This window comes from Chrysochloris asiatica, unplaced genomic scaffold, assembly GCF_000296735.1.
Source record: "Chrysochloris asiatica unplaced genomic scaffold, ChrAsi1.0 scaffold00003, whole genome shotgun sequence".
Taxonomy (NCBI): domain Eukaryota; kingdom Metazoa; phylum Chordata; class Mammalia; order Afrosoricida; family Chrysochloridae; genus Chrysochloris; species Chrysochloris asiatica.
Genome location: NW_006408521.1, coordinates 16610978 through 16621702, shown reverse-complemented (window position 1 = coordinate 16621702; position 10725 = coordinate 16610978). Strand labels below are relative to the sequence as shown.

General features: G+C 41.7%; 1 protein-coding gene across 1 annotated transcript in view; it reads right to left on the bottom strand.

Annotated features, from left to right (window-relative positions):
- Positions 1-10725, bottom strand: part of HECTD2 (HECT domain containing E3 ubiquitin protein ligase 2) — a 173614-nt gene that overhangs the window by 153695 nt on the left and 9194 nt on the right. Inside the window, exon 4 of the mRNA XM_006831446.1 lies at positions 10635-10725. Within this exon, the coding sequence (XP_006831509.1) occupies positions 10635-10725 (91 nt within the window). The remainder of the gene's footprint in view (positions 1-10634) is intronic.

The following is a 10725-nucleotide window of genomic DNA, read 5'->3' as shown; positions in this document are numbered from 1 at the left end:
TTTAACCACTAGACTCAAACTTCAGGTTGCCTTTTCAATTCCACTAAATTTGTAAGAATTTCAATAATTTCTATTTTTTTTTACAAAAATCATGTCCATTGATTGCATCACTCAAATATTTTAACGGCTTACTAAAAAGCAAGGCGCTGAGTCAAATACCACACAGAGATTCCCCAAGTTACAAACACTGATTTAAGAATAACTAATTCTTCATTTAAGTAAGCCTCAGCAGCATATTTTTCAAAATGAAAAGGGTTCTATATTAGTAGATTCAAGTATAATACTGTTATGTTGTTAAGTGACATCAAGTCAATTTCAACTCATATAGTCATAACAACCTTATATAGTGTTTCCAAGGAGCTCTGGTAGCATGGTGGTTATGAGTTGGGCTGCTAACCTCAAGGTCAGCAGTTAGAAACTACCAGCTGTTCTGCCACAGAAAGATGGGGCTTTCTGCTCCAGTAAAGCTTTACAGCCTCAGAAACCCTATACAGGGTCACTATGGGTCGGAACCGACTCCACAGAACAGCACCACCACCAAGGAGCAGCAGGCGCATTTGAAATGCCGACCTTGTGGTTAGCAGACCAGTGCTTATCCTACAGCGTCACACCAGGAGTCCACAATAATAATAGGGGTGAAAAAAAGAAAAAATGGAAATAAAAGCTTCTTAGAACTTCATCAGCTCCACCCTGCCTCACTTATCTTTTGCTGATCGTTCTCTGCTCTCTCTTCCTCAGCTATAACTAAAAATAAGCAAGCTAATTTCCAAACACTACGCAAAAATCTGCTAACTTTTATGATGCTATTTATTTTCATCTTCAAAAATAATTCATACAAATCAAGACATACACCAGCCCTGAGGAGTGCAGATACTGCATGGTGGTCTTAATTCAGTGAGGATGTGTGGAGGGGCTAAGACCGTGGGTTGAGAAGAGGCCAACAGGGAGGGCCTACGGCTTCACATAGAAGGCTGTAATGAATAGCATCAAAGCCACAGGACAGGTCTAGAAAGGGCTAGTTGCCGTACAATATTCTGACTTGCAAATGTTGATTTGCAATTAATAATAGTATCATCTCACATGTATAGAGTGCTTACTTCATACAAAGTTCTTTTTTAAATGCCTTATGTGTATTAATTGACTTTTCATATCTACCCTAGGAAATCAGTTCTATTATTTTCTCTGTTTTATACAAAGGAAGCTACAAATAGCAGAGCTGCATCTGTTGTGACACTTTTGGAAGCTACTTGGTCCACAATTTATACTGACCATTTTCTTCGGCTGTTAAATAATACAGCTAAATTATTTGTGTCCTAACATCCCGAACTAGTTTTGAATGGAAGAATAATCAGGCAACTGCATTATGACTTATAGTTTAAAAAAAAAAAAAGTTGACAAACATACGTTTTCAACATGTTGCATAGCAACCCTGTATAGTCCACTCAGTATTAAGGGACATTCTGGATAAGTATTTACATAGCTAGGAACTTTTTTGTGTCTAATACGCTCAGATAATTTTGTTTTAATCAGATTGCTTTATTTTACATAGCACTTAATAGTACATTCATACCATAATATTAAAACTGAAATGATACAGCCTAGAACACATATTTCTCTCCCATAACCATAGTACTTCAGGTAATAATTCTTTTTTAACTTTTTATTGTGAATTGAGTGAAGGTTTACAGAGCAGATCATCAATTTTGCATTCAACAAATCCTATTTCATTTCGTCTCAATGACTGAAATTCCCCAATGTAACATCACTTATCCCACTATTGTTGTTAGGTGCCATCGCGTCGGTACTGACTCATAGCAACCTTATGCACAGTACAACGAAACATTGCCTGATCCTGGACTAGCCTCACTACTGTTGCCATGCTTGAGTCCATTGATGCTGCCACTTTGCCAATCCATCTCACTGGGGGTCTTCCTCTTTTTCTCTGACCCTCCATCTTATCAAACATGATATCCTTCTCCAGTGACTGTTCCCTCCTGACAATATGTCCAAAGTATGAAAGATTAAGTTTGGCCATCCTGGCCTCCAAGGAGCACTCTGGCTGCACTTCTTCCAAAATGGATCTATTGGTTTTTTGGGCAGCCCATGGGAATTTCAATATTCTCCTCCAACACCATAACTCAAATGCATCAATTCTTCTACGGTCTTCCTTATTAATTGTCCAGCTTTCGTATGCATATGAGGTTATTGAAAATACCATGGCTTGGGTCAGGCGCACCTTAGTCCTCAAGCTGACATCTTTGCTCTTCAGCACTTTAAAAAGGTCTTGTGAAGCAGATTTGCCTAATGCAATACGTCGTTTTATTTCTTGACTGCTTTATCCCACTACCTCCCTGAAATTCTTACTTCCATTCCTCCTTCTTTCTCAACCTTCCTAAATTTAGTGGTTGGTAAATGCTGACCTTTTGAACGCCAATGATATGCATACTTCCTTAGTGTTTTCATTTCCCCTACGTTCCCATCCAAGGAGCTCTGATAGCGCAGTGGTTATAAGTTGGGCAGCCAACTTCAAGATCAATAGTTTGAAACTATCAGCTGTTCTGCGGGAAAAAGATGAGGCTTTCTGCTCCCGTAAAGATTTACAGCCTCAGAAACCCTATACAGGGTCACTATGGGTCGGAACCAACTCTGTGGCACATAACCACCACTATGTACTCATCTACTGTTTGGCTGAAAATTGAGCCAAGAGGGTGAGTTCAGTTCCAGACAGACCTGAAGAGTGACCAAAGGTCATACATAGTCTTGGGGTTCTATCAGTATCTATCTGACCAGTCAGTCTGGTCTTTTTGATGATTGTTTGTTTTGTTTCACATTTTACTCGCACTCTATCCAGGACCTTCTAATGTGATCCCTTTCAGATTACGTGGGAGTGGCAACTGGGTACCATAGCGTTTTTCTGGTCTCCGGGTTGTGGTTCATTAATCCATTGGACTCACTGAAGTAACAAAATTTTGAACAAATCTGTCAGTGGACCACATCCTCTTTCCAAAATAGAATATTGCTATACATGCAGGCTCTTTACACTCTAACACCTGGCTCCTATACCTAGGACCACAGAGACATACTTCATTGAATAGAAAAATTAGCATGGGTTTTTGAGTCAACCTCTGCCCCTTACTAACCACTTTACCCTTAAAGCAGGTACACACAATCCTCTCTGATTCTCAGATTTCTTTTCTGTGAGATTGAAACAATTGTTTTTAGTTGCATTTACTGGCTGGCTAAATAAGAAAGTACACAGAAAATGCTAATCATAGAGTAGGCATTCTATAAACAGTAGTTATTTGTTATTAAACATATGCATTGATATATTTTTTAAACTATCTGTGGTTTAGTAAATTGCTTAGAAGACCTTTGTCAACACTGCCTGCATTCTCTCCCATCTCATTCCTTGTTTAGAAAATAGTGGGCAAAGACACAAGATTTTCCATATATGAGTGTTACAAACACCTAACAGAGCAGAGTGTTATGAAATTCACAACACATACACACACGATATGATATCCACTTGGAACACTATGGGCTGGACTGCCTTTTAGATAAATATTTTTCTATAAGACGCCTTAACTGGAAACTTTAGGATCTTTTTCTTAATCGTCCTTTTCCTTCAGTCCTGTTACCGAGTTATCCACATGGTGAGAATTCTTTCACTCCTTATCTTCCGTTCTTTATCCTTTGGCCACTGCCCTAGAGTATTCACTGGACACCCGAGTGAGCCACCTCAGGCATGAGCTACAAAACTCTCTGCCTCATTCTCTCTCTCCTCCCTCCTCCAGTTGAACTATACAATGCCACTGATCTCCCTGTGCCAGCCCTCTATTTAGGAGCCCAGGTGGCACAGTGGTTGAAGCACTTGACTGCTAACAGAAAGACTGGCAGTTCAAACCCACCAACTGCTCTGCGGAGAAAGATGTGGTCTGCTTCCATAAAGATGAACAATTATGGAAACCCTAGGGTCCCTACTGGGTTGCTAAGAAGTGAAATGGACTTGATGGCAGTGGGTTGGTTTGGGTATTAGGTTCCTCTGTTTAGAAATTCCAACAGCTTCCACTAACTACTGACTGGAATTCAAAATTCTCTGCCTAGTGACCTGGCTCCACCCCCCCATGCAATCTTATTTCCCACAAGTTCCCAGCATGCAGCCACTGGGTTAGCCTTGTTATTTCTTAATTCTTCCCTTGAAACCTTGCTCATTTTGTTCTTCCCACTGCATTACTTTTCCTACTTTCTTTTGCCCATCCAAATCCTACCACCCTGCAATGGCCAGCCAGCTGAAACAATTACCTTCACTTCATGGCCTTTCTTCACAGTTCTGCACATATTCATCGCCTTTCTCTGATCTCCTATAGTGCAAATTGTTTCTATGGATCATTGTGACTTTTACATACTGCTCTGCTTTGTTATGTTTTCATGTGTTTGCCATGTCTACCCTGAGGCTGGGGCCTTTTTCTTTTAACCTTGTCTTTATGTTTTCTGTAACACCTAGAACAAAGCTAAGCATAATAGATAAGTACAGAGCTAAGCATAATGTTGCTGTTGTTGTTGTTAAGTGCCTAGCATAATAGATGTTCAATAATTTGTAGTTTCATTTTGTTACAGAAACTCCATCAATCTCATTTATTCACACATGACTCAACATATACAAACTTTTCATTCCTGTTAGTGGACTTCAGATCAAATCTTCAAATCTTCATGCTTTCCCTTAATCTCTTTCTCTCACCTTCCTTGCCTTAATTTGTGGGCAAATGCCCTTATAAAATCCTAGGTCAATTTCTTTCAATACCCTTTACCTTCCCATGATAGTTAGGGCCTGTGTCAACTTGATTGATCAAAGATCTCCAGTTGTTTAGCTGTGACAGTTAGTTAACTCTATGATGATTGGTTATGAGCAGCCAATCAACTGAAAGGATGTTTCCTTGGGGGTGTGGCCTGTTCCCAATATAATGGGCATAACGAGTTGCTTGCTCTCTTTCCCACTGGGTCTGAATTTCATATGCGGGTGGTCCTCCAATTTTTGGTTCTTTTGAGCCTGAGCCAGTGCTCTATTTTGTTCTGCCTGCTGGGCCAGCCCGCTGAATGTGCCTGGAAAACCAGATGCCCACCAGAGGACCGTGCATGCCTGTTCCTGTTGCCCCAGCTCCTATGCTCCATGTCACAAGCTCTGCAGCACGCCTGTGCAGGCCTCAGTCATCCATTACCAGCTGTTGCCCCTGCTCCCATGCCAGAGGTCCTGCTCTGAGCCCCAACTTGGGATTCCTGCCCTCTGGAGCTGCCCGCAGATCTTGATTTGCCTTGCCTGCACTGCACCTGGGACTCTCCTACCTCTACAATCGTAAGCCATTTCCTTAATATAAACTTCTTTATTTATAGATAATATAAATAGCACTGGTTTTGCTTCTCTAGAGAACCCAGCCTAGGATAATTCCTACTTATACTCTAGCTTTTCTTGAACCCACTCCATTCCTTGTTGTCATCTCCCATGGAGAACCTCGCTTTCCTGTTCACCTGATTTAAATCAGGTGACAAATTTACCCTCATTTGCCACTGTTATTTCTGCCCTTCATTTAATCATTTTCTCCTTTCCTGTTCAGTTTTTCAACTGATATATTACATCAACAACTAAACCTTATATTATTCTCCTCCACTGCAATGGGTGAAGATACACTGGGGGAACTAAGATAACCAAATAGTTGGGAGTTCAAACCCATTGCCCAGGAGAAAGATGAGGCTTTCTGCTCCCATAATGACCAACAGCTTCAGAAACCATACACAGGGTCACTATGAGTCAGAATGGACTGGATAGCAGTGTGGATTCTAATGGGTGGACCACAGTTAATTCAATGATTAAGTCATGAGCCTTCATATTCATACACAACTCCAAATTGTTCATTCTCCTCACATCTGTGACTCTGCATTTCCTCTCCATAGCATCAAATCTAAACTTCAAACTGAGGGCTATTTTGAACCTCCTGGGCACCTGTAAGTGGACCTCTTTTACTGCCTTTCCTTTCAATTCCCCACCTCAGCTGATTGCCATCCACACCTTTGGCCCAACCATTCAAATGCTGCTCCACACACTAATTCTACTGTAGTTAAAAATACAGACTCCCCCTAGAGTTTCTAATGAAGTACATAGTCTCAACACGAAAGTTCTTACTTAATTGGAATGCATTAGGGCCTGGATACTGAACAGCAAGGTAAGCAGTTCAAGCTCACCAACAGCTTCCTGGTAACCCTATACAGGGTGGCTATGAGTCAGAACCGACTTAACAGCACTTAACAACAACTGATAATCTTTAAAAGCCCTTCCCCCTCCTCCCCCAGCCAGGTGATTCTTCACATCAAAAATTGAAAACCAGTGTTCCAGGAGAGGGTCTGAGAATTAGGACTTTAACATACTACACCAAGGCAACTGGGGTCCAGTCAGATTAAAGACCACTTTTAGGCACTTTCTGCCTAGAATGGATTTCTCTCATATTATCGATTGGCTTTAGGATCTATCAGGGGCTAGTCCTTTTCAGCATCCTTTCCCTCACTCCTACACCTTTCTTTTAAACTTCCAGGATATATTCCCAAACTCATCATCCTTACTTAAGATCATCATAACATGGCCTCCTATTTATGTTAGTGAGCTCTCCCTCTAACTTGTTTTTTACACTCTCATAAATGCAACTCGATGCTTTCGCAAAAAAGTCACTATTGTAAGGCCACTTTAATTGTCATTAACTCAATCTAGAAAGAGCTAAAGAATCACTGAAATGGTTCAAAATAAAAAAGTTAGGTTCCTAAGTAAACCCCTTTGTTGTTAGGTGCCATCAAGTCAGCACTGACTTATAGCAGCCCTCCATACAACAGAACGAAACACTGCCAACCTCCTGGGCCAACCTCACAATTGTTGCCATGCTTGAGCCCATTGATGCTGCCATTTTACCAATCCATCTCGCTAGGGGTCTTCCTCTTTTTCTCTGACCCTCCACCTTACCAAACATGATATCCTTCTCCAGTGACAATATGTCTGAAGCATGAGAGATGAAGTTTGGCCATCCTGGCCTCCAAGGAGCACCCTGGCTGCACTTCTTCCAACACGATCTGTTGGTTCTTTTGGCAGCCCATGGCACTTTCAATATTCACCTCCAACACCATAACTCAAAAGTATCAATTCTTCTATGGTCTTCCTTATTCACTGTCCAGCTTTCGTGAGCATATGAGGTTATTGAAAATACCATGGCTTGGGTCAGGTGCACCTTAGTCCTCAAGCTGACTTCTTGGCTCTTCAACACTTCAAAAAGGTCTTGTGCAGCAGATTTGCCTAATGCAATATGTTGTTTGATTTCTTGACTGCTGCTTCCATGAGTGTTGATAGTGGATCCAAAAAGAATGAAGTCCTTGACAACTTCAATCTTTTCTCCTTCGATAAGAATGTTGTTTACTGGTCCATTGGTGAGGAGTTTTGTTTTCTTTGCATTGAGATGCAATCCATACCGAAGGCTGTGCTCTTTGATCTTCATCACTAAATGTTTCAAGTCCTCTTCACTTTCAGCAAGCAAAATTGTATCATCTGCATATCACAGGTTGTTAATAAGTCTTCCTCCAATCCTGATGCCACGTTTTTCTTCATATAACTCAGCTTCTCAGAATATTTACTCCACATACAGGTTAAATAAGTATGGTGGAAGAATACAAGCCTGTCGCACACCTTTCTTAATTTTAAACCATTCAGCGATCCCATGTTCTGTTCGAACAACTACCTCTTGGTCCATGTACAGATTCCTCATGAGCACAATTAAGTGTTCCGAATACTAATACTTTGCAATGTTGTCCACAGCTTGTCATGATTCACACAATCGAAAGCCTTTGCATAGTCAATAAAGCACAGGGAAACATCCTTCTGGTAGGAGGTCTATTTAATCAATTAAGTTAAGTGCTTTCAAGCTAGCTCTGACTCATAATGAATCTGTATAGGTTTTCCAAGGAGCTGAAGTGTTTGAACTGCCGATCTTGAGGTTAGCAGCCCAGTGATTATCCTACAGTGCCACACCAGGACTCCATTTAATCAATGTTATTGTTAAGTGCCGTCAAGTCAATTCCAATACACAGCAATCCTTATAGGGTTTCCGAGGAGTGGTTGGTGAGCTTGAACCACAGACCTTACATTCCAGCGCATTAACCCTCAGCATCACACCAGGACTCCATTTAATCAATAAGGAGGCTAGAAAATTAGAGGTCACAAGCTTTCTCTCCCCGCCTTCCCTCCTCATCATTAGAGCCTTCTCTACTCACTGGTGAGCTCAAGTCATTACCCTGTCTATGTTGTTGTTGTTAAGTGCCGTCAAGTCGGTTCCAACCCATAGCGACCCTGTATAGGATTTCCGAGTAGCAACTGGTGAGCTTGAACAGCCAACCTTGCAGTTCAAACGGCTTTGCAGTCTGACGCATTAGCCCACAGCACCAGGACTGTCTATACTGGCGTTCTAATCCTTGGCAAGGACCATACATGTATTTTCTTGACTTAGATGTTTTACCACTAATTCAGTTCACTCTAGATCTGAAAATCTTTCCTCTGACAAATACAATACACATGCCGCCATCACTAAGTCCCTCCTCTGCTCCTTGCTCTTGCTGAAAAACCTGGGAGGAAAAATGCCTTTCCCTCCTGTCACAACTCAAAGTATAAAGAATTGGTGCTAATGACTAACCTTTGTCAATTCAAAAAGCTATAAATTCTGAAGTTAAACTGTCATTTTAATGAACAGTCCTACCAACCCTTAAGGAACTTGCTGGGCACCAGAAACTGCCTTCAGAATCTTGGGTTTTTCTATTCTTCCTCATCCTCTTGTAAACCGATGTCTTATCAGGGTTTAAGATCATTGTTTAACTCTACTGTGGTTGTCTAGAAGTACAAGTTCAAAAATCTTTATTCACAACTCCAAAATGCTATAAAGCTCTTAAAACAGAAAGGTTTCTTTAACCCGTCTTGTTATAAAACATGACCTGACCTGAACTCTTTACTAATAAACCTGCCATAAGTCTTATTATCGTGACCATACATCTAAGATACTTGATTATGGGAAACTGGCTCAGATAGCACATAGAATATATGGTCTATCTACTATGCTCTTTCTAACATCTGCAAAACTCTGGATTTCAGGCTCTAAGAATATCAGATAATGGATTGTAGACCTCTAGCCACAACGGTGTCAATTTCTGTAAGCACTCATTCCAAACCTTCAGTTTCTCAGTTACATAGATGAATTGGTTTTGGGGGAGGGGGGAGTGCTTGTTTGAGGAAGTAAGCCCATTCATAAAACTAGTTTCTGTGAGTATATGCTTTCATTGTTGTACATACCTAGCACTTAGGTTGTGTTCAAACAGTTGATTTCTATTTGTGTGTGAGACAAGAACTTCCTAAATATACTGGGAAAGCTTACAGTACCATGGGGTCTTGAAGCAGTTGGGTGACAGACACATTTTCTCAAAACGTTTCCCAAAATAATCCCTAACCTCAGCTCCACTTTGCCCATCAACTGTAGCAGCAGGTTTAAATGTGTGTCATTTTACTACTGTCCACAATTCGCTGCACAGATCTAAAGAGCTTGTTCTAATCATTTCCAGTTGCTGTCACAGTCTTTTGACAGTTTTTAAAAGCCTACTGAATTATATTCCTGATACATATTTTTAAGAGTGAGCTATTTTAGTAAGTTCTTAGTCATCTATGGGAGGCTTTAAGAAGTGAATTACAAGGAGGAATAAGGGAAATGTACAACGTTCACTTAACTTTTACTATTTTGTCAAGCACAGCTGCATGACATGTCATGGTCTTCATGTACCAAACCAAACTCTCATAAAGTATTTAAATATAACACCAAGTAGAAATCCAAAATCAGAAGTTAATTTTGTGTTCCAAAGTAACCAGTCACAACCGCCAGTAAAAATAGGGATAGGAATAGGGGCGGGGACAGAGGAGGCTGTCCCATTACATCATCTGGTGAAATGTAGTTTGAAGCCTGAGAGCGCTCTCCAAAGAACCCTTCTGAAAACCCAGCTTGGAAAATCATCCCTGTCAAGTTTAGTTAACTTGAAATTAAATACAAGGGTAAAAAAGCCTTTCCCCCGAAGTCACATGTTTGTACCATATGAAGCACAAAACCATCACTGATACATCTACCTCCCACTCCTCTGACAGCGACAGAAAGGTCTCAATTAAGTGGAAAGTCGCCACAGAGTCTGTTCAACCTGAAGGGGGAAGGGAAGAGCAGGCGGGCACCTCCCTCCACTCCTGCCTGGCTGACACCTTAGATTCATGCAGCAAATAATGCCCACTCCAAGGTGCAGGTCATTTTCTATGAGAAAGTGGGGCCAGATAAATAGAAATCAACCCAAATCATCTGGCGGACCCCCCCGCCCCACGCCCGGTTTATATCCCCAGGGTGGAAGGTGCTGCTCTAGAAGTGTGCGGGCTAATCAATGAGGCACAACTCTTTTATTTCGGCCTAGATAGGGCAGCCGGAGTGTGTCTCCCTTGGTGGTCTGGGATCCCCAGGAGACTTCGGCCTTCGGACACCCCTCGCCCTCTCTCCCAATGCCCGCCGTCGGGGCGGCCCCCGCCCCGCACCTACCGCAGTCGCGCTGGCGCCTGCTGACACGATGGGCGGCAGCTTCTCACGCTCCGGCTCCTTTCCTTTCTTCTCCTCGGGTGCGGCTGCCGCC